This window comes from Lepisosteus platostomus, chromosome 6 (assembly GCF_059453375.1).
Source record: "Lepisosteus platostomus isolate fLepPlt1 chromosome 6, fLepPlt1.hap1, whole genome shotgun sequence".
Lineage (NCBI taxonomy): Eukaryota > Metazoa > Chordata > Actinopteri > Semionotiformes > Lepisosteidae > Lepisosteus > Lepisosteus platostomus.
Genome location: NC_142616.1, coordinates 57,294,217 through 57,318,826, shown reverse-complemented (window position 1 = coordinate 57,318,826; position 24,610 = coordinate 57,294,217). Strand labels below are relative to the sequence as shown.

General features: G+C 38.8%; 2 protein-coding genes across 4 annotated transcripts in view; one reads left to right on the top strand and one right to left on the bottom strand.

Moving 5' to 3' along the window:
- LOC148661969 (NUAK family SNF1-like kinase 1) overlaps positions 1–24,610 on the bottom strand; it is a 40,508-nt gene that overhangs the window by 5,354 nt on the left and 10,544 nt on the right. For 2 of the 3 annotated variants that reach the window (XM_088636531.1, XM_088636532.1), the window contains exons 2-5: positions 20,575–20,916; positions 12,371–12,491; positions 11,154–11,305; positions 2,338–2,403 (exon numbers count right to left, since the gene is read on the bottom strand). In XM_088636531.1, the coding sequence (XP_088492657.1) occupies positions 2,338–2,403; positions 11,154–11,305; positions 12,371–12,491; positions 20,575–20,916 (681 nt within the window). Of the gene's footprint in view, positions 1–2,337; positions 2,404–11,153; positions 11,306–12,370; positions 12,492–20,574; positions 20,917–21,535; positions 21,870–24,610 lie in introns of those variants that run through there. The other variant, XM_088636533.1, reaches the window with a different exon arrangement.
- Positions 1–24,610, top strand: part of iho1 (interactor of HORMAD1 1) — a 52,233-nt gene that overhangs the window by 18,756 nt on the left and 8,867 nt on the right. Inside the window, exon 10 of the mRNA XM_088636538.1 lies at positions 4,993–5,032. Within this exon, the coding sequence (XP_088492664.1) occupies positions 4,993–5,032 (40 nt within the window). The remainder of the gene's footprint in view (positions 1–4,992; positions 5,033–24,610) is intronic.

Genomic DNA, 24,610 nt, shown 5'->3' with positions numbered 1-24,610 from the left:
TGTTCTTTTACTTTAGAGGTAAACAAAAACATTAAGACGTGTATTTAATCTCTAACTGTGTATTATCGTGCAATTATACACTATAAATTATAGTTTATAACAATAATAGTTATAAACTATATATTATTGTGCATTGCCTACAATATTAAACACTTTCACCATGGTAACACACACAACATTATTGCCTACCAGCTTGGCAGAATTAGGGGATTGAAGGAGGTGTTTGATGTTACTACTGTTTCTCAAACTGAACTCTGTTCAGTCCTGGCCATCTGTGCAAACAATGATTTTGGTGAACCTGCAGTAAACCCCGGTCCTTATCACTAAAATAATTGACAATTTTCAGCCCCCGTGCACAAATTCAGTAGGAAATGGTCATGGGAGTAAGTATTAATTTTCTGCTGACACTGAACCATTGTCTTTTACAAAATGTAAAAAAAATAGCATTGTACCTAGATGAGAACAGGAAACAAGTACTGTTTACAGGTTTGTTTTGTTGTTAATGATGTACCTAATTTCCATTTCTATCTCTTTTTCCTAATGTGCCATTATCTCCAGCCTGTACTGTTAATAAATAAAAGACACCTGTGTGTGACCAAGGTTAAAAAACACTAATGTCTGCAGGAAGAACAGAAACAGGAAGGACTGACAGTTAAATAATACCAGCACAAAACAAACAGCCTGAGAAGGCAATGGGGAATCATATACAAAGCAGATATTATGTAGTAAAACCTTTAAAGAAAAGCTTTTAACAAAGCTTAATAGCTGTTCGTGTGATGCCATTGGCTATAATGGTCCTGATTTCTGAAAGCATTTGATAAACCTTTAAATCGTATTCTACAGTACATAGTAAAAGAAAGAAAAATAGAAAGGAGTAACTTCAAGTGCTAAATCTCAAATTTGAGAAGAAGAATTGTCGTTAATACAAGCTTGCTATCACTCTAAAACAGTGCAGGGTAGTGAAGAGGCTTGACTTCATGTATATGTGAACTGTGCCATGTGGCAGGCTAATCCAAGCAGCCAGTGAGGTAAACCAGAGCATAGTAGAATACTCGAGCCTGGGGAGATTATTAAATTATCCCTGGCTCCAATAACTCTGGGCCAAGTGGCTGCATATTTGATGTCTACATAAAGTTCTTTCTTATAAAGGAATACTTTTAGACTGATTTGTGACATCCCAAACAATTATCCACATGCCTCACATAGCCACAGTGGGTCTGGCCTCTGGATAACTGTGAAACAGCCTTCTTAGGATGATTATCACTACAATGATCAAATACTTCCCGAAGTGCACCAGCCCCTTAACCCTAAACCCCACCCATCTCAGATACACGTATACACTCATACACAGAGCCACTCAAATGTAAATGTTTCTTCTGTCTGAACTCATTAGTTTACATTCCATTTTCATAACTTCAAACCAGAAAATGAATGTACTGAAAGAGGAAGCAATTGTGGCATATTTCTCAATGAAAACTGCCCATATAAAATACAATTAGACCTGCAAATCTATAATAGTTCAGTACTTGCAGTGATTCATTTTGTACAGTACATTGTGGTGCAATGGAATATTTTTACTGTTAATGTCCAACAGTTTTTGGAAGCTTTTTGTTGTGAATCACAGTCTTGCCAACTGAGATGTCATTGAAGTGCAATTTTGAACTGGACGTGTGTTGTTTATGGAGATATTTCACAATCTTTCCACACATAAAAAATACTGCGAGTGTCCCCTTTTCTGTAAGGTAACATTTGTCTTAGAAGCAGTAGTTTCCAGTATTTTAATTCCTCTTGTTTTTTAGCAGTATGGTAAATGACGCCCTAGGTAAGGGTGTAAAGGTCATTTTAATATTTGCTATACTGTCAGTATAGAAAAACCTCTAAATCATTGACGTCCTCTGCATTCCCTAGAGCTTCGCACACCTTCCATAAAAGGCAAGGAATGGGTTCTTTTTAAAACAACTGGCATGATATTTTTAGAATTTTTCAGATGGTTTATTAGATTCTTCACACAGTTTTTGCTTAATTGAATCTGCCCTTTGACATTACCTTCACACATCTCCCGTGCAGTATGACTGTGTGTACCAACAGAGAATGACTTAGTACTGTTGTTTAACATTTCAATTTTTTTGGAGGACAATGAGCTCGTCATGATATGTGTCATTTACAGAAGATTAAATATTTAGACTTACAGTATGTCTTCTTCCATTCACAAAAGAGCACTATTTACAGTCAAAGCAAATCAAAAGTATAAACAACCAGAGCACAAATGTAACATCACTCCAATGTGTTTACAGTAGATAAGTAATTTTAGCACCTAATTAGTTCAAGCGACTTTACCTTGACATTATAGTCTTGATCCAGAAGAATATTCTCCAGTTTGAGATCACGGTGGACGATACCGTTCTAAGGAGAGATAAGAGCCAAATTAGCAAACAAGCCGAATGTTTCAAAACTGGGGTTTGGCAACTGCTTAACAGCCTGGCATGGCCTACATCCCAGAAAAATTGATCTTTAAAATGTGATTTTCCTTCTTTTAAACATTATTTTACAATTATGTTTCCAAAAAAAAACATCAAATACACAAACGCACTTGCAAAGAAATAGAGTGCTGAAAAATGGAAAACCTTTTTCTGAAACCAGAATGCTGAAACCTATGTTTTAAACTTAAAGAAGGCTTCTAATCATTCTGTTTGTACCAGAAAATGTAACTTTTTCCAGAAGAATATTGTCTGGATATTATTGCAAGTAAGTACAGTATGGTTTAAGTCCTATCTCTGTCTTGAACCAGCCTAGTAAAATATTGTTTTTGGCTGCTTCAAGACCTGCAAACAATAGATGTCATGAAGCCTGAAGCTGGCAGTGACTTTGCAATTGCCATTGAGTAGAAGTAGTTGAGGGCTCAGCAGCTGTAGGCTCAGTCACAAATCAAAGCACATTAGTCACTTTGATTCTATCAGAGGACACATTCAAAACGGACCTAAAAGTGGAAATCCATAGGTAAGTATCAGTAACAGAGAGGGATAGGAACAATCTTCACTGGGAAAAGCCAGTTTGAGTATAATATGCAGTATGCCAGTTGTATATGAGCAAACTTAAGATACTGTAAATTATCTGAAATATTGGAGGACAAGCTTTTCCTCTTTGATCTATGAAGAACCCAAGTGTGAAATGTTTAATTTTCCCCAGCCTTAAAGCATTTGGAACAGTTGTGATCAAAAGGACAAATAATCTTCTTGTGTTCTCTGACTGCTTAAATCGAAGGCAATTTGTTGGAAAGTTCATGTAAAGGTACAGTATTGTTGAAAGTAAAAGGAACGCACTTTATCTCATCAAAACATATACAAATAAATCTCTCTTCCAACGTCTCAGCATTAACCTTAACCATGCAGATTATTAAAGGTAAAGCTCACTATTGCACCTTTGTTATCCTAGAGGCCCAGATATACTACAAATAGTCAACTACAAATACAAATATTATATTAAACTGCGACTGTGGTTTTGAAGCATTGCCAAATGAATGACACATACAGTACAGTATACTACGGAAAATGTGTTTGAGTGCAATGTTACTTTTTGCTTTTTTAGTCTGTGGGTCTGTCTTTGGGTCCGTCCCCATATAAAGACAGAATTAAAAATAATCGATCTTGCAAGAACTGAGGTTATACACTCACCAGTCAACAAAAACAACTGCTTAATCTGATCTGTCACATTTAATTCAAATTCTCTTTCCAATCAGATGCAGAAATCAGTCGCCTGGGTTGAAATTCATTTTGGCAAATGTCATTGAAAAAAAGTACTGAATTAAATAACATGGAATTAGACCACTTTGAAAGTATCATGAATTTCACATCTCCTGAGCTGCTTGACTAATTAAAGATCTCATCTTCCACCCTAAAGGCTTGAAAGCTTAAGTGCACATCTGGGCTGGGGATCCCCAGTGACAGCACTGGCTGAGTGCCTCTTGGGTTGGGGGGACATGCTGTACTGAATACTATATGTAATGCAACAACAACTCCAAAGTAGTACAAAGAGCTCAGCTGACGCCCACTTTAAGAAGCAGCTTGCCCTGATCTGGGCTTACTTACTTCAGATGTTTAAAGATTTTGGCTACACGTCCATCTAGACATCCATTTTCTAACCAATTCATCCAATCGAGGGTCGAGGGGTAGAAGGAGCCCATCCCAGCAAGCAATGGGCTCAAGGTGGGATACACCCTGGACAGGACACCAGTCCATCACAGGGCGCACACACAGACACTGACATACACACACTCACACCAGAGCCAGTTTTTCCAGAAGCCAATTAACCTACCAGTATGTCTTTGGACTGTGGGAGGAAACCCACGTGAATATGGTAAGAACACACAGACTCCATACAGATTGCAGAATTGAACCCAGGGCTACAGAGGTGCGAGGTACCAATGCTACCCACTGCGAATAGTGCCATCCTTTGCTACACATAAAAATACTAGAATATAACAACAGCCTTATAATCCAAAACAATTATGTGAACTTTTTTATTTTCAACAATTTAACAAGTAAAAACAAGAGAACAATTTAGATCTATTCTTCTTTTTTTTAATGACTAACAAAGCTGCAATGCACTTTTTAGAAAATGTGACCATGTTTTATTTTTTCCAGAGATGCATGGCAACTTCAATTTCAAGCTTATTTGACAAAAACAGCTAAAGAAAAACGTATTTCATTCAGTTTAAATTAAATTTGTGAGTGGTTTATTATGGTATTTTGTGCACAGCAAATGTACAAACATTCAAAGTAAGAAACAGAAAGAGCTCTTTCTAGGATGTAGTGAAATCTGGAGCTGAAAACAAATATGTATTTTCCAATTTTATGGAAAACGGAAATATAATTAATTAAATTAAATTAAATAATTAAATTAGAAAAACTGTTTTTGTGGTGGGACGGACATACTGTACAGTACCAGACTTCCAAGTGTAACCAATAAATCATGATTGTTGTTGTGTACTTGCAGGGTTCTCTTCCTACTACACTCATCTGTGGGCTACTGCAAGGTTAGTTTTGTTTTATTTACCAATCATCCCATTTACCAATGGGAATTGCTTCATTACAAGGCTTACATTTCTTCTCATCTGGAAAAATGTGCAGCTGGAAAGCCTGGTCTGACCCTCAGTGACACCATTCTCAAGGGGATATTTTTATTCCAAACTCCTGAAGATTCTGGAATGTGTATCCAAGAATGGGACGCTGCAATATTAATATTAAAAGCGTTATCTGAGACAAATTTGACTAACAACGGTCATTTGGCTTCTTCACTGCTCACAGTGGAAAACGTGCAGAAATGGATCAGTGTTTTACAGTTAAGAGTTATGGGCAGTGCAGTTCTGAAATTGTGAGAACATTATACAGAAATCATCACTGCTAAAATGTATATCAAGAGAAACTAATCTTTTAAGTTTTTTTTTTTTTAATTGGCTTCCTGGTCTATCATTCATTTGTAATGTTAATTTATATATAATTAACATAATATAAATTAATCAATTTTTATATTTGGATAAACATAATCCATCAGTAATCCCCGCATAAGCAAAACACTGCTAACAAAGTGCTGAGCAAGCCTCCCTCAAATGATAAATTAGAGCTTCTATCCTGTTGCAGTTGGTACAGTATTGGTATATACCATATCAGTTGGGCAATGTTACAGACCACTCTTAAAGAAAAAGAAACAGAGTGTGAAATTAGATTTGATATTTAAAATTCTAATACTGTAGCTTTAGCAGACTTGACTAGGTTACAGACTGGAAAGATATACAGGTTTTTAAAAGATATGCTATATATATGGGATATACTGTATAGGATATATATCCTTTGCAGACTACGCATACTGGCGCAGCTACCCATCTGAACTATACTGTATACTGTATATATAACTTTCTAAAGAAAAAGAAATGAAACCGTTGAAGCATTAGGGTGGATTTGCACATGGCAGTTAAAGGAAAATACTTTAGTTTAACCTAATGGGTAAAATTATTTGCAATTGTGCTGAGAGAGCCGCAGATGTTACTGCTATTTATTTTGCAGGGTACCGTTCTTTGTGAACTTTGTGGGCACTCTTTCTGCTGAAGCTGCAATATTTTATAAGGTGGACATTTAGAACTAGTTTGAACTGGATTGGAAGAATGCTGGACACGTAATTTTATACAGTGTTATATACTAATGCGTGCTACGAACCTAAGTAACCAATTGTGTTTAAAGACGTTATCTCTGGCAAATAGGGAATTAGGAAGATGTGAGCGATTTTGGAATGCTGCCAATCTGATAAGCACAGGGAAGCCTGGTAGAAATATATTTAAGGACTGTTCTAGTTTAATTACTTTTGAGAAAAAAACACAGAACATCTCTGTATTTCGCTCCCATGTACATGAAATTAAAACTTCTTTTAACTTCTGAGACGGACTCCTGACTGTCTTTTAAGGGGAAGTGGGAAAATGTTCTCCAACAATACATACTGTAATAATTATTTAAGGTATTTAAGGTAAAAAATCTCTGTTTACAGTTTCAATGTCGAGCCCCAGTTGGGAAATTTACTAAACTACTTTTCCATTTCAACTTGAACTGCCAGAAGATTCTCACCGTACGTAGAGCAACAAACTAATTGAAATAATAATTCTCAAAATGCACTGTATATAGCATTTTTTAGACACCCCTAACTGAAGAACTGATTTGAGTGATGTGTGGATTAACATCTTATCATCTTAATAACAGTGTTTCCACCTTCTAGTCTGATCTGATCTGAGAAGCTCAGCAAGTTGGCTGGGTCTGGTCAGACCTCCAAGGAAAAGTCAGGTTGCTGTTGCACGTGGCTTTGATTGACCAATAGATGGTGCTCCACCCTCTGGATCAGAATTTCCAAAGAAATGCCCCAGTAGGGTAATAAGTCCTGACTAAAAGCTCCATAGCACTATTTGTAAAAGTAGGTGTGCTGGTTACATATGACAGTAGGCTGGCAAAATCTGACCCTAATTTCCCATTTAATTCAACCAATGAAGAAGTTTCTCTCATCAGCTGATCCTGTTGATTCCCCCCATAAGTTGACTCACTGAATGAAGTCGATTCCCACCCGTTTACAGTAAGTTCAGTGTGGTCAATAAATGCCAGGTGCAGAAAAACTCCCTTAGAATCTTAGACCTCTTTTCCAAAGCTGATATGATGGGCCCTCATAATATTTTCATCATGTAGTTACTTATACTGAGTTGACCTTTTTTCCCCAACTGTTATTTTGAGGTTTCCCTTACATGTTTTTTAAGCACCTGTTTCAAACAGATTTTTCTAATAGAAGTTTGCATTGATGTGATGTCTTTCACCTACAATAGGAGATTTTAAGTTAGCTGTCTTCTGAGGACTCTGCTGGCTGTATAAAGAGCCAGATCCCAGCACATCTGAGTTTGCACTGTATAGGAAAGAGACCACTTGAATTAAGGAGATATTGTGTGGAGAAAAAGATCATGTGTGAGCAGTATATACTGGTGTATGCATGAGTTTATCTTTGTGCCTGCAAAGCATCATTCAAGAGACTTGTAAAAATGTAAACACATCGATTTTAGTTATCCAGGTCCTTATGTACAGTATGATTAGAACGATACCCCTTTAATCTTTTACAACATTTCGTTTCTAGTATTCTGTACAAATATTTTCTTTTCATCTTTTTATTGTATTTGAAACAACTTTCAGTTACAATTAACATTTCTGACGAGATAACTCAGCAGAATAAATAAAGCTGCTTTTTTTCCTTATTTCATAAAACCGGAGCACTAATGGGATGAATTGTATTGTACTAACAAATATGGAACTGTTTACATATGAGGTTTTGTCTATAATAGTATTTGGCCAGACTACAAAAACCACCATCCTTTGATTCAATGATTCTGAGTATTGTGATTGGCTATCGCAGCCTTGAATGGGACAGATAGAGCCAAGCTGATGGTCAAAGGTCAGAATAGGAGGGTGGCTTGATTGCCGGTAGCTTTAATAATCCTGGGTGAATATAAATAGATCTGGCATTTTCCCATGAATAACCTTTAATTGAAAGGCACTCTCTTGCTGAAGAATTACAATGTGAACAAAAGCAGATCAGCATTGGCTTGGCTTTTGAGTTTCCTACAGAGAGAATTTGCAGCTATACCTTGGCACTTGTGATAGAGCCTCCAATGTCCATCCATGGTTCCTGTCTTGAATTCAGGTCTCACCATTTTGGGTGCAGTACAAAAAAAATGTGCTGCACCCTTGGTGCCTTTGCAGCAGGTGAAAGACAGGACTGAAGGCATAGACATTTATCAAGGCATTAGCCAAATAAAAATGCACATTAGCAAAAGTGATCATAGATTTTTCACGTTTTTGTTTTGTTTTTCACATGTACAATACAAATTGAGATTTTGTGATAGACATTGCCCACTTTCTAGTAGCTCCTGAATGTCATTTTAAGAGAAAACAGAAGAAGCAGTTTAACCACAAAAGAAATAATAAGTCACAGTGCCACCTTAGGGTCAGTTCTGGGTGGAAGCCTACCTACAAGCATTAAGATTTAAAGACCAAAAATAAGTTTTACAGTATGGCATATAAGGGATTTTCTTCTCTATGTAAAATAACACACTATTCAGATTAACAGGGCTCTGAGATTTGTTGAGAAACGGTGGCGACTGCTTCTTCTCAGAAAGGTTTTCTCCCAGCACTGATTTTTTTTTTTTTCGATTGCCTTTCGCCTTGAACTACTGTCAGGTGATTTCTGCTCCCTGAAAGGAAACTTTTCCTTTTGCCAAGTCTTCCGTTCACTGTTGTGATATACCAGAGACGCCATAGGTCAGAGGTTTAGTTTACTACAGAACAATTAAAACAGAACATTTTCTGCATTTAGATGGGGAAAACTCATGGATTCATGTTGACGTGCTTGGAAATGTCATTCTTCCATGACATTCCCTCCCTCCACCCCACAGCTCCCTGCCTCATTCCGCATTAACAGGAGGAAGGATCTGACAGTCACATTAACAGAGTTTATAACAAAAGTTCGGGAGGGATGACAACAACCAAGTTCAATCAGACGCAGCCGTCAGTCATTAGCAATTGCTCCTGACAATCCATTCTTCTCCCAAAAGCTATAAATACCTACAAGATCCCTATCTCTCTCTCTTGCATGTCTCTTGCATCCCACCTCCACCCCATCTCCATCTCTGCAGCTGCCCCTTTTGGTCCCTGCATGGAGGTCCTGGCCTCCTTGTCCTATGGCCGGGAGGTCAGCCCTACGCCAAGCGGGTTAAGCCACAATTTAACTCTATGACGCTTTCATCCTGGGTGTTTGTCATTCCTCGTGAATTACTGATGGGTTGTCATGCTCCTCAGAAAGGATTGTCACGCCGATAAAGCTCACTACCGAAATTACACTTCTTCTCTTTTTTAATTAGCGTTTAACAGAACTACTGAATTTAAAATACTGAAGAACAAGTGGATGAAGTCCACACATTTCATGGGTGCTGGAAAACAGCATGTATTTGAAGGATAAGAGAAGGGAAAGCAGATTAGCTAACACATTAGAATCTAGAACCTCCTTCTGGGACATTGATTAAATAAAAATTTTGCATATTTCTTGCATACAGTTTAACCAACATTTCTTTTTCCAAAACGTAGCTCTCCTTCAAACTGAGGATTAGTATTCCAAAGTTAAGAAGCTTAGAATGGGATTTTGTTTCCCCACATAAAACACAGACGTTGTAGAAGGATTTCAGAAAACAAAAATAACATTTCAATATGTTATAAATGAAATAACTATAAAATGTTAATATTTTAACTTTGCCCATATAGTTCAAGGCTTAGTGTATATCACTAATTCAACTGTGGTCACATTTTTAAAAATGTTGCAGGAACTTGCTCAAGCTGTTTTAGTTTTAAAATTTCAGCCATAAATCATAACAAAGAAAATAGGTTAATCTTTTAAGACTTAATACTCATACTGAAACAGTGGCATTCCTACACATACATTTTTTAAAAGACAAATTATGAAGGTGTATTTCTCGGCACTGTGAAGCATTAACCTAATATGAACTCACTTCTGCTGTGAAACTGTAATCCAATCCAGATGGTAGCTTTTCAATGATTTCAGTACAAAACTTAGCTGACAATTTGGTCCTCCATATTTTTTCTTTATATTTAAAAAGAATGGTCACAAAGCTAATTCCAAAAAAGAGAGAGATTATTTCTCCAAAAGATGTCACAAATACACTGTCACAAGCTACCAAAGTACCATGCTCCCTCATTTGATGTTCCTCAAGGTGAGGTCCTTTTGTAGACTGTAAAAAGACTGAAAAAGAACTGCTTTTCTGTACAGTCAAGAAATGCCATTAAGTTACTCTGGCAGAATCAATAAACAAATATTTTGGACCACGTACCGTAACAGTTTCAATAGATGTGACTTTCCAATTGAAGCCTAAGTAACATAATAACAGGTACAAGACCGTGGCTGAGTAGTAAAGTCTGTAGTTGAAATCCGAGATTCTGGAGTGTTCTTTTTTAATCGCAATCAGAACAAAGAGATACGAGCATCTTGCTGCTGGATGGCACTCTTTAAGATCCTTACCAGAGCTGAAATATTCTGTACAAACCTTCTCATTTTCTTTTTTTCCTCTCTTTCTTCGTCTCTTAAACTTATTAATACAATCGTATAGCCATCTCCTAATTTATCAGAAGGCATGTTTAATATTTTGCCCTGTAATCTGGGGAGAAATAATACATGGCAAAACACATAACAGTTCACAACAAGCAAAACTAGTCTGTTCATCACACAGTTACAATTCCTATTGTTCACACATTTTTAACTCAACCCCAAGTTAGTGTCGTTTTGAGCTAGCACCTCCAAACAGGTGTTAAAAGTCATCTTAAAGCAGTGGCTTAACTGCTGATTAAATGTGCTTTCTTTAAACTGAGGATTAGTTTTTAAATGAGAGATCCAGGGTGTGGAAAGTGTTGCGAACAGATGGGGAAACGAGGTTCCCTTCCCAATGCCAGTTAATGGGATTTTTAAAAATATTCTTTTTCATCTGTCAATTAAACAATAAGCTTAACGAGCAAGTCCTCCCACAAACTCCTGGCCTTTTCTCCAGCTCAGAAGGGAGGCTTGTGGGAGCTCACCTTGTGACAGTAGTGCACAGCTGAGGTGACCTGCCTGAAGATGTGGCGAGCCTCTGTTTCAGGGAGTTTGCGCTGGTTGCTGACATAGTCGTACAGCTCACCCCGACTGGCATACTCCATCACAATCACAATCTTGTCCCTGTTTTCGAACACTGCAGAGGCACAGAAAACCACTGTCATCGCCCCCTCCCGCCTCCTGCAACACTTATGTTAGCAGAATACGGAAAAGAGTCTGAAAGAAGCAGCTTAGGCTATCTTTATTTTTCTATCTGTTCAATGCCCAAGGATGAGTCTTCTAAGCATTTTCTGCCGCAAGGCCTGACTTGATAGTGTTTCGCGTATAATTAATAGCAATCCACAAATGGAATGAAGACTGCAGTTTTCCCATATAACTTCAAACGGGATGGAGCCTGTCATCTGTCTGAAAGGTGTCGCATTCTTTTGGAGAGATCATACTGTACATGTTTTATTTGAAACCTGTACCAGCTGTTAATCTTTGGGTAGACTCCTGGAGCAACTGACATTTTTTCCACAATATTTCTCTTTGATTTCTTTTTCTTATTGAAGTCCAAACTGAATTCTTATCTGAATATCACATACCTTCCAACACTAAATCAGAAACTCCTAGCAGCTTTTATCCTTTCAAATCTCCATGGACTGTGATCAGCTATGTGAAAATAATGATTGAGCCAGACACGGCTATAGTCATGTTTCAGAAGACTCATCAGAGGTAATTTAAATTTCTACACAACTATTTTAGCATAACTCCCCATAGTGTGATGCAGCAATTAAAAAATTTAAAGGATTAAATATACATTCATAATCTGATGACTACTAAACAAAAAGCAAATTATGAATGCCTGATGATGAAATATATTTGATGTTCCACAACATAGTTCTCTTTTTCTATTTATAAGATATTCAATTATTATAACCTGATCTGAAATATTATTCTCCATATGTTCTTTATTATACAACATTTCATGAACATGAAAGGCTAATTCCTTACTGAAAAGAAGAAAAAAGAAACACTTTTCAGCTGTTGAGCCTTCCTCAGGTGAACATTTAGGCTCAACAGCCAAAATATAGTGTTTCTTTGTTATATTTTTCAGCAAGAAGTTAACCTTTACCTGTTCCTTTGCAGACATATCCTCAGGTCAGACATCATTCGTTCAATCATGTCTTATAGAGAATGGTGTTCCCTAGCCTGCACTGACCTTCATAAATGCAGATGATGTTGGGATGTTTCAGGGAGGATATGATCTCGATCTCTCTCTGAATGTGCACGCGGTCCAGGTCATCAGTGATGCGCTCCTTCCGGATGGACTTAATGGCCACCTAGAATCAAACATCAGAAGCAATGAAACACGGACACTGTGCACTATCTATTTCTAACTTTGAACATAAGATTTTAACGTTGCATACAATAACTGATGCAAGTAAAGAAATATCTCAACTTATGTTCTACACTTAACAAATGAAAATGCATTGAGAAATGCTGTTGGAGAGTGGATGACTTTCAGCACAGAAATATATGTTTTCTATCTAGGGGTTAGATTTTGTGCAGTTCGTATTTTTATTTTGCCACACTGCTAATCTTAAGTGATTGATGTTCACACTCTGAGTTTCCTGTGCAATAATATCAAGCAGCACTGTGGACAGGGTCTTGCTACCCTGGGCAATCACTGCCAAAGTGCTTCCATCTGCTCTGTTAAACATCCTGTTTTATTTTAATTAGAACATCCATGGGCAATTCAGGCAATGCAAGCCATTATTGCCCAATGTACAATAGTTTTAAAATTAACTACAGTACAATGATAACTTCTATTCTAAAAATAATTTTTGGAGCGTACAGTGTATGTAGGCTGCCCAAAATCTCAGTGTCCCACAGAAATACAACTGTAATTCAGTCAAGAACTGACATTCCTCCTTCTGTATATTACTGTGGGAGAGAGAGTATTTATACTCTGTACTGAAATGAACTCCTGAAAGTCCACTTGTTGGAGATTCCGGTAACTATTTAAAATAGAACATCAACAGTGGTCATTTAATTCTGGGAACCTTCTTTGTTTAAGCAGGGCCTTTCAAATATCTTGAGTGGGAATTAGATAACATCAAACTCATCATAATTAGGGCAATATTTTTTGCGTTGTACAAATGCGCTATGGAAAAAACAACTACAACCTGACTCATGCTTTTCTGGTTAAAATTCCAAGGCTCTCATTTAACAGTTATGAAGAGCGTAATAGAAACTGCTGGTTATGGAACAACTGAGACAGAGGCTGAAAGCAGATCGATCCATCCTATAATCTTCTAATGCTTTCCTGCCAAGTGAGGTGTAAAGAAGAGTATCAATGACTGGATCATCTGCCATTCCTGAAGAGAGACAGTCCAGTTTGCCTTATAAAAAGGAAAGAGCTTCAGAATTACAGTATGTACAATGAACAGTACCTATTGTTTTGGTTACTCTGTTAATCAGTACCAGAACTAAATATCCATTTAGAAAGAAATCAACTATAGCACTGGTTACATCTTTAGAGGACAGATTCACTTTCACTGCCCATTCTCTGGTCATCCCACACTAATGTCAAGGACAACCATCTTCAACTCCCTATTTGGCTTAAGAGCAAATGTCTCAGGCTCAAGTCCTATTTGTTTTTGATCACCATCACCCTCACACAGCCTGGACCGTAGCTACACTTTGTAGTTCATACTAAATGGAGAAAGGTTTATAAAGTAAAGCCAGTAAACCATGGAAACATGGTATGTAATGTTATGTAAAAAGATGAACTATAAAGATCAAGATTACATAGGTATTAAGAAAATAAAAAAACTCAGGCAGGTGATAAAAGAGGTCTAAAGGCAAGTTGACTTTTTTCAGATTGAAAATGCAGCTCCGGTGCTGTAAGATGTGTGTATAGACAGAACCCCCTCGCCAGCTGAGGAATGCCAAGGCAGAGGGTGGCTTTCCTTCTGCCCGCGGAGACACTGAGCTCCATTCAGCCCACACTGGGAGAGCACACTCTGGTCATTGTTCTCCAAAGAGCTCCTTGACGTCACGCCTCAGCCATCTGTCCCTCAGAGTCTCAGCACCTGATATGAGACTGCAGAGTGACTGCACAGCTAGCCTCCAGACACATACACACACAGGCTAGTCCAGAAAGCCTGGTACCCGCTAATTCTAAATCAGACATATGCCATGTGCCCATTCTGTACCCACATGCTACAGTAGCTCCTTCATGTAACTCTGCTTCTCTATTAAACCTTCCAGTGGCAGTTAATCAAGGGAAACAATGTGGTTTTGCTTGCAGTTTTAGCAACACAATTTCTGCGGCTATTGATTTTTGTTTCTGTCTAATCTGGTGCCACACATACAGTATGACATTTCTTAAAGATGCTTTAGTGTTTTTTTAGGTCACTGGGATCTCATTTTAATTTCATTTCTTGCCTGTGGCTCATCGTCTTACATGGTTTGTATGAGCCCATTGTTGTTTTAGAACCTGAGTGCACTCTACAAAGCAAAAGATTCACAGCTGCAGTAATTTGTATCTAGGTTATTTTGAGGCACACATAACAGCAACCAATCCATTTGCGCAACCCGGTGATGTTGTTAGCAAATGTACAAGTAGTTACCTGGCTTTCCTAGTGTTCCCACTCACAACTCATAACCTTGCTGAGATCCGTGCAGTGTATCCTACGAGCCAGTTTGTAATGTTATGCTATCAGTAATTTATTTTTAGCATACATATCAGAAAATGTCCATGCCTGACACCGCACACAATGTAACTCAATGAGTTGAGGCATGTCGCAGAGCTGATACCACTATCAGTAAATGGGTGATAAGAACAGACGCCTGTTTCCTTTCACTTTCTCACTGATGTGGTTCCTATGGTTATTATCAATGCTCTGCAAGTTACAGGGGTTTGAGAGTCTAATTCAATTTGCAGCACATTTCCTGTGGGACCTGCAGAATCATTTGCTATTTTAGTCTCTGAGAGTCTGGGTCTGAAAGTCTTAGGAATGGGGAACGGGGCAAACTGTACAACTGTACAAGGTTAGGCTGCAGAAAAGGGCTTGAGCTTTGCAGATTCAGTTTACCAGGGCATAATCTGGGAGCGGGGCGAGATGATGTAAAAAATGGCAATGCCCATTTAGGAAGTCAGGGGCACAAACCAAGGTGTGGCCAAGCCAATGTCGAAGAGAATTAAGAAATACTGGGACAGCATTTGCGAATAAGGAAGGAGAACCATTCTAATAAAAGTTTAATGTAGTGCAAGTAGGTAGCTGCATCAGCATGCGTAGGCTGCAAAGGAACAAGTGAAGGTTTATTCCATGCTGAAAAGAGAAGAAAGGAAACAAATTTTGGCTGTGGAGCCTCCTTCGGATGTGAGGTTTAAAGTTTAAATGTCACAGAGGTAACTAATCTGTACAGTGTTTAATGGTCTTTGGCTGTCTAACATCAGTGTTACGTTTTTAGTTTCCTGTTGATGATAATGGTCTACGTTTGAATTCAAAGAATGAGGTCTTATACACTTTTCACTTCTTGGATGACACTAGGCTTCAGTAAAAAAAAAAATTACAATCACCCTGTGAGTTTACCTAGCAATCAAAACAGTATTCTTGTATTTGAAGTAAGATTTGTTTTTCCTTTATCCACCATTTTAAAAAAAGAGAGCTCTACAATCATACAATCTGTGAAGAGATCCTTTGCTCTTGTCTTGTCGACCGAGAGAGTAGTGATATCAGAAAGACAATGTCTCCGCCTAATCTCTGCAAGGGCCTGTGAGGGTGAGGACATAGAGAAAGGAAATGACCTGCTGGCTCCTCTCTCCAGGGTGTCCTTGCATCTTCATGTGTAAAGACAGCTAATTGAGGCTTAAGGACTAAAGAAAAAAAGGGTAAAAAAATAACAATTTCCCAACATTTTGCTAATGTGGGCTTCAATATGCATTTGTTCTTATTACAATAGCATGCAAAACCTAGTTAATTTTCATCATGAACACATGTGGCAGAGCTTCAGAACCCTGCAATCAAAATATCTTTTAAATCATCGAGTGCCTAAGATCTGGACTTTTGCCCAGCTACTGTACTGTGCTCAAAGAATTAGACCTATAAAGCACAGGATATTTCACTAACTATTTCTCTGTCTTGACATACTGCAGGGCCCCTACAGTTAGTTAAATGTTTGACCAATATAGCAAGGTGTTTGCTATAAACTGGGCACATTTCTTAAATAAGACTTTGGCTTTTCAGTTCATTTTCTGTGAAGAGAGTGAATGGTGTGTAAAGATAGGAGATGTGGCATCTTAACAGCCAAAGACAGGAGAAATCTAATTGCTTTGAGGTACTTCCTGAATAGCTTGTCACTTCCTGACTCTTGAACAAACAGCCGCACTCAAGTCATTTCAGAGAACTGCTGCACCTTCTGTAACCTCAGAACAGAAGGAAAGAATACACCCCTCTGCAGAGACAAAGCTGTGCATGGCTGCAAACAATTGTTCGGCTTTTGTAATGTGGTTAAAAAACAAAATAAGATTTGGAGTATGCTTACTTCATATTTGAATGACTCTGACATTGTCTTCTGAATTGTCTGTATTTCATAAATATTTTATGACATTTGTATCCTATTGCAGAGAACTACTCTCAGGACAGAAAGATACATAACGTATCAATAAAGGATTAACTCCAGCATTTGAACCTCTAGAAATTCAACAGGTTGAATTGCTCTCTACCACACACTGTCAAATAGCATGATCTGAGATTTTACAACTAAGCCTCAGTCTATGTCTAAGGGATTTATTGTAGACTGTCCTCTATTCAAATCTCCAAGTGCTAGTTCTGATTCGTATTGACTGGGCCGGCACAGAGTGTACTGTCAGACTCCGGATTCAGACTGAAACAACTAAGATTTTCAGTGAGTCCCCAAATAAGTTAGTCAAGGAGTATCCTTGAACTCATCATGCTAAAAAAGCTAGTCCCCTGCCCTATGAAGTTTGAACTCTTTTTGAAAGCACTGGGAACACCATGACACCATGTGTATTATGGTACATAATACATATGTACCATGTATGTATTGTATACCGCATACTCCTTATCTCTATGTATCACAAGCCTGTATTGAGTATTTATGGAGTACCACTGTAACATTTTAGTCTTTCACAGTGCAGCCTCCCAATGCAGCTAAACTAAACCCAAAGAAAGACAATCAGCAGAGACTCTTTCCCTTCAGAGATCAAGAGTTCAGCTCTGAAGAGAAAGTTCTAGTTCAGCCAGTTTATAGCTATCTCCTGTGCTACCTATTAGTTGGTCCACAGATGACAGTTTTTTGTTTTAAAAGTCTGTAACATACATTAAACAGAAGTGCACTAGCAGACAACTTTCTAGTTTTACAGTTTTGTGAACGCTGCACAGCCTCAGCCTGTGTTTCTACAAGTGCCCAGACCAATATATTCTATCTTGAGACTGAACCCTCAGTCCTATTCTGAGGATCTGGGTCACAGCTTTCCCTTCAGCCACGCTGTTTACAGCCAATTAGACTGTTATAATCTTTAACTGACCCCCTGCTTCCCTGAAAAAAAAATTTTTCACTGGTTTCCAAAAGTGTCTCACCCATGTGAAATAGCACTGTCAGAGATTGAAAAAAATGTAAATTGCCTGACTCTTGAAAATAGTTCCAAGAGTACAGTGCAGTATTTCAGCCTTAAAGTATCAAAGCTAATGATTGTGAATGGGGTAATAAATATTTTCTGTCATACTGGGTTTAGGTAGAATCTTGAGGTGCTCTTATTAGTTTTCATTAGGATTTTATTAAAATGGAATAAACTTACTTTATGTGTTTTATATGCTGAAGAAGCTCTGAAAAAAACAGTTTTGTAACAGAAGTTCCCACAGTGGGAACAGAAAGTGTGAATTTGCATGATGTGACTAGGAAAGATTTTAAAATTCACAGCAGGGAAGGACAAACAACTAAAAAAGGAATGTTCCATTCTGGGGTCAGTTGTTCAGGTGTCTCAAGACCTGTACTTCTCATTCTGTGTAATGAAAAAATATATTTGGACTTTTTGGAATTTTTCAAAAGCATTAGATTTCAGACAATATCATACCTTTGGATAAAGAGTGCTTTCTGTCTAATCCCTACTGGTTGTTTGTAGAAGATTTATTTCTTTCTGAGAGCTGCAATACCTTATTGCTCCCCTCAAGCCTTTCTGCAAACCTCTCTCACCACTCACCAGGTTGGGAGTCCTGGCCGGTAGCCAGACTTTTCCAACAACAATCTGGAATTTCATCTCTCACAGGAGTTCCAGTCATAGCTTGCATTTAGTTTCCAAAAATAAAGTGAGTTTTGTTTGCAAAAATTCTAGGTATGCTCCAATTTTGTCCTAATGTTTAGGAATCTGTGGCTAGTTGTAATGCTGGCACCAGGAGGTCAGGAGCTAATCACATTGTCACAACACTTTCACCTCCTCGCACCCCTTCTCAACAAAAAGAATTTGTGAAATAGTTCTTAAATGCATGCTTTGCTGCTCTGTGGTTAATAATCAATCTTTTTCATTTTCTCAATATCACCTTGTAGGAGAACTGGAGAACACCAAAACATACAGTATGTGTGCCTACAGTAGGTAATCTATTACTTATCACAAACCAGTAAAAATAAACAGAAATACATGCCTTTTACATCTTTTTTCCATTGAAAGGGAATACAGGAAATACTCAGTCTAATTTCAGATAATTCCAGCATAAACTGATAAGAGTTTTGCCCTAATAATAGGATCGGATTAGGAGAGTGGAAATTAATTCAACAGAATTATGTATCAGAACGGAACAAATATACTGATAACTGGAATTAACTGACCTGATTTGCAAAAACTCCCAAATAACTGATGTTTTATATAAGGCACCAGACTTCAACGTAGAAATTTGGAAATAGAGCCATTGACTTTCCACTAGTCTGTTTTGAGAGAGTAGAAACACTGTGGTCTTTTTTACAGTGTACTGCCCGAGTCTTCAGCAGTAAGGTCATTCAGTCCTGCTAGATTCCTTCTGTGATAACCTGTCTGAGCACCGAGTACTGCTGCTTTGGAGCAGGAGAATCCTGGAACACCTAAGGGCTTGTATAAGTCTCTCAGCTCTCCCTTGTGCGTTTTGATCTTATTCACCAGAGAGACACTTCAACACTAGGTGCAGAACAAGTGGAAATGAATGAGATCCAGTGGAATTATTCACAGATGCCAGTCAATGAAGAAAACACCCCACCTTGAGACCCAGTGAGGGGTAAGAGACAGTACGTTCCCATGGTCGTTTCAAAAACAATCCTGTCATCTCAAACTCCTGTACAGTGATGTCTGACTTCCTATCTGAAATGCATGTTACAATACAAAACATCTAGATTTTTAGGAGGTGCCAGAAGATTTTTTTTTTCTCAACTGGGATGGGCAAACTCTGACCAGAGACCAACATCAAGTCCACTCAAACTGAAATGCACAGCCAGAAACACTCAACTGCACTCAACTGATATCTGATTTGTTCTAGAACAGCAATTACTGCTTATGTAATACGGATGACAATACGTATTACAAACCTTAATCCTATTTATCGAGTGGAACATACTGTAAGTGGCCACTTGTGAGCAATTGCATCCAGCTGCATCTAGCATCTCAGCAGGCTGAGTCATTTTGATTAGATGTGCATGACTTGTCAGAGAATCATGACATGAATTTCAGTTCCGTGATTTCTTGTTCAGTACCCAGATTGGTAATACTTTGAATGCAAAATGGTCATTGCAGAAAATGAGAGAGTTGCCGAGGAAAAAGCAAAAGACAAAGAGTCGTTCTTTGCTCTCTCGAAGGAATAGGAAAACAGGCATTTGATTCTAAAAGGAAAGGAGTATACAGTATTTCATGCACTAGTCAGGCCAGGCATCCTTTTGTAGAAACAGCCCTATGAGCACAGCACTGAAGTTGGAAAAGGGTGTATTTGCAGGCAAAGACAATATACAGCACAATTCCTTGGCAGAGCTCTCTGTCTCAATAGCCTAATTACAGATCTTCGATTTCGGCCAAATCCACTTCTTTTACACAGAGTATTAATTACTAATGGATACTGGTCTATTAATAATTCAGTTTCCTGCTCCTCAAGGCAAAAGCCCATCCAGCTTCAACAAATAATGCCACATGAGCAGGCTAATCTTTTTAGCAGCAGGGCTTCAAACACTGTAAATGTTAATAATGTGCATCCACAGTATGGTCTCCTAGTACTTGAAAAAGCAGTTTTGTAAAGGCAATTACAAAACATTGAGCTTACAATTTTGTATAACAATTGAGTACTGCACTCGTCTCGATTGTAAAGTTTCTAAACGTTGTATTGTTTAACGGCAGGATCTTTGTCGGGAGTAGATAGTGTTAATGCCTGAAAAAACACTTACGGTTTTCCCAGTCCCCCTCTCCACTGCTCTCTTCACTTTTCCATAGGTGCCCTTCCCCAGCGTCTCCAGGACTTCGTACCTGGGTTTCAGGTTGTGTTTGTGCTGATGCTTCCTCACCCCTGCCGGGGCGCGCAGGGGTTCGGACGGGCGCAGGTGCCTGTCCAGAGCTGAGCCTCCGGCAGGCGAGGTGATGCCCTGGAGGCTCCCCAGTTCCGTCTCTCCGCTAACGCTCATACCGCTGTCACCGGCTTCCCTCCTGCCCATTCTCAAGCTGCCCGCATCCCCGACGAGCTCAGAGTCACCCGGCGTACTGTATACAGACGGGTCTGGCAGTGTTCCCCACTAAAAGAAAAAGACGCAGACAATTGAGGCAACAGAAAACCATTTGCATAAAAATGCTGTCACCCACTTAAAGCAAGCACTGCGTATTATAAATAAAAATATGCATTGAGACAAAGAGCCTTAAAGACATGAGCATTCAATGTGGATATTTTTCCCAGTAGCAATCAAGTTCCCAGTATGACGGTAATGCTTGAGCACTTTCCGAGCTGGCTGAGCTTTATAACTTGTTTCATAAGGGCTTGATCGAGGGTTGGTGTGGCAATTCGGTTAACGAAGTCGGTTATGGCTGGTGATAAGGCGGTTGTGGCTTTAGATCAGAATAACGTGAATATAGTGGTGTTGTTATGATTGACATCTTCACTTCCAAAAGTACTTTCGCCTCCACGTGCTGTAGCATTGCGCTCTGTTCTCAATCTGACCTCAACCACGGTACGTACTGTATGGTTCAGATCCTTGCGAACGCAGAACTTGTATTTGCTACAGTACTAAATTTAAAGAAACGACTGACCTGTCGTTTACCCTCGTGCACAGAATTAACCTAAATCTCCCCAGCCATTAGACGAATAACGGAAACTGCAAATGTATTAAGTGCAAATGAAGAAATCTTGATAAAAATTACCTTGGCGACTGGTTTCTTCCAAACCTTCAAGGTATCAAATGAACCGTCTTTGCGGCCGGTGCCCCCAAACAAATTCAGTTTGTTGCTTGCTTTACTCAGTGCCAGTTACGGCTTGCTGTTTGAAATGCATCCTTCAGCTGATGTTTCGGTGATACTGTAGATGACTGCACTGCTTGATACACAGCAGACCGGAGAACAGTCCGCTAGGATCAAGCAAATGGGTGGAGCTGCAGAGCCCAGCTGTCACAGAAACGCCGAACTGTCGCGAAAAAAAGGAAACATTCCTCTGAGGTTTTTCTTGACCCCCCACGGGAGACACCCTGGACACTAGGAAAGAATTCTGCGAACTTCAGAAGCACGTTCGCAAATTTGCCCACTTCCGTTCAGCGTTAAGAAAGAATGTCTAATATGTTGTACCCCTTAAGCTTCAGCCTAATAACTAAAAACAACACGCCGAACTCAAAAGTCTTTAAATTATGCATAGCACGGTGTTTAATTCACCAATCATATAGTTTCAGAAGTAAATGCATGAAAGAATTTCTGGAATCCACTATACTGTATAACGCAGTTCTATTCACAAATTCATACATTAAACATGTTTTTGTGATATACAGTAACTGAAGAATTATCCGGAAAGGATGCGATTTTCCCGATTACAATATAGATAAGTACTTCTGTCTTTGACACTTTTGCTTTGCAGCTTTGTGCCAGATTTAGATGAATTGTCACATGAATCGAGCTGAAAGACTTAAAGTACAGATGTATGACTAATTTAGTCAAATTATCATTGGTACTGTAAGTCCTTATATTTACTTTTTCATGTTATTAAAATGTTTCTAAAAATAGTTTTGTCACATTTTGACATTAATTTGTCCAGTTTTAGTATTTGAGTATGTATTTCTGTGGAAGTTAATACAGTAATACAGTGTCTGCAGGTATGAGACCTGTGTTTTTTCCACTATAGAAACCCATCTTTGCCTGCCCACTATATCCTTCCTCCAGCCCTGTAACCGTTTCCAAAATGCTTTCAATATTATAAATCTGAGACCACAGGCAGTGTTTGCTCACACATTACGGAAGAATTTCCTTCTGTCTCAAGTGTGGGTGAGGTTGCAGCGAGATGTTTTGGAGGAGATGTACAGAACATTGTGTTGCTGTGGCGTCAAGCCGGTGGTCTCCCAGGGTATTTCGTCTGCTCGTCCAGAATGTACCGTTCACACAGGCATGTAGTGTACACCACTGCTTTCCAAAACTGAGTCCCAAAGCACAGCTGATCCTGTTAGTTCTAGGATGCCTGACGACATCTTCAATGAATAAAACCCAGAATTTGCACCTTAAAACACAATATGTAATTAAAGATTACATTAATATGCGGTTAAAAATATATTCCTTTACTATTTATTCCTTTAAATAGGTACATATCAATGCACTTAAGGTAAATAGGCTGACCTTGCACTGTGATTTGTTGTTTCACACATGGGTCTTACCTCACACACTGGAGTTTCCTTTGACTGGCATTTCTATCATTTCAGAGGCCCTTTTGCATTTTGTAGGGGACATCACCTCTTAAAATGGCACTTTGTGAATGCTTTCAACCAACACATCGCATAGATCCACAGATCCAGAGTTTTTAAACCACAGTTTATTTAAGCATCATTTCATTGCTGCCTCTCAGTGTTGAGGCTCTTGGTTCAATTCCGGACCTGAGGTGTTATCTGTGTGGAGTTCTCCCTGTGTTTGCATGATTTTAGGCTCTGCTCCTGGTAAATCATTTAGAAATGGATGATTTTGTTTTTTAAAAATCAGTTAGATTAGAATTAAAAAAAAAAAGCCTTACACTCTGGACACTCCACTTAAAGCACTTTACAGGTAATGGGGTCTCCCCTCCATCACCACCAATGTGTAGCCCCCACCTGGATGATGTGACAGCAGCCAGAGTTGTGTCAGTCCGCACGCCAGCTCAGTGGGGAGAACAGAGTAATGAAGCCAATTCATGGATGGGGATTATTAGGAGGTCATGATTGGTAAAGGCCAATGGGAAATTTGGCCAGGACACCAGGGTAACACTCCTAATCCTTTCGAGAAGCACCCTGGGATATGTAATGACCACAGAGAGTCAGAACCTCAATTTTACATCTCATTGTCCCTGTCACTAAACTGGGGCATTAGGAACCATACAGACCACAGGGTGAGCGCCCCCTACTGGCCCCTCTAATACTGTACCTCTTCCAGCAGCAACCCTAATTTTCCCCAGGAGGTCTCCCATCCAGGTACTGGCCAGGCTTACACCTGCTGAGCTTCAGTGGCTGCCATTTGTGAACTGCAGGGTGATATTACCAGGTGCCTTGGTTTTGTAGTTATTAATAGGGGATTTTCAACCTTTTGTCGTACCTTCACAGCAAGTCATAAACATCCTAGATGTTGTTTTCTGTGAATCAACCTAGTAACATTTCAGACGAGAAAATACATTTTCTACTGTTATCTCCTATAGCCACAATATGGAGCAGGCACACTTTTGTCATGTTGTTGCAACACTCCACAGTCCAATATTGGAAAAGAGGATTGACACTGAGACCATGAGAACAGATTCCAGTTTGGGCTTGCATCAGTTTCTGAAAACACTGCCAATATACTGAAGTTACGAACAATTAGAATTCCAGCAAATGTGTTGAATTCTCTTGTACTGCCAAGATTTTATGCAATTCTTCAGGGTGAGACTAAAAATACCACATGTTCATATAACAGCAGGAAAATGATTAGAGGAGACTGGCCTCTCTGTTTTTTTAGTTGGTTCTAATACCTAGAAAGCAGTTAATTTTCCAAGAAGACTACATTTTAAACTGAAATGATGTTTTGGGGAGCATTTCACTTTGTACTGCCTGTTTGGCATTATGAGACTCCTGTGCCATGTAATTTGTGGTTGCTGTAGCACTGTTGGTCTTGTTCTCTTAACCTTTTTTAAGTGTGTGTGTGTTAGTCTGATTGCATACCTGCATGTCATCCAGACTAAGTAGTCTTCCAATGTGCTGCCTGTACATCGAGTAAAAGTGACTAGTGTCGTCACTGGTGTTTAAA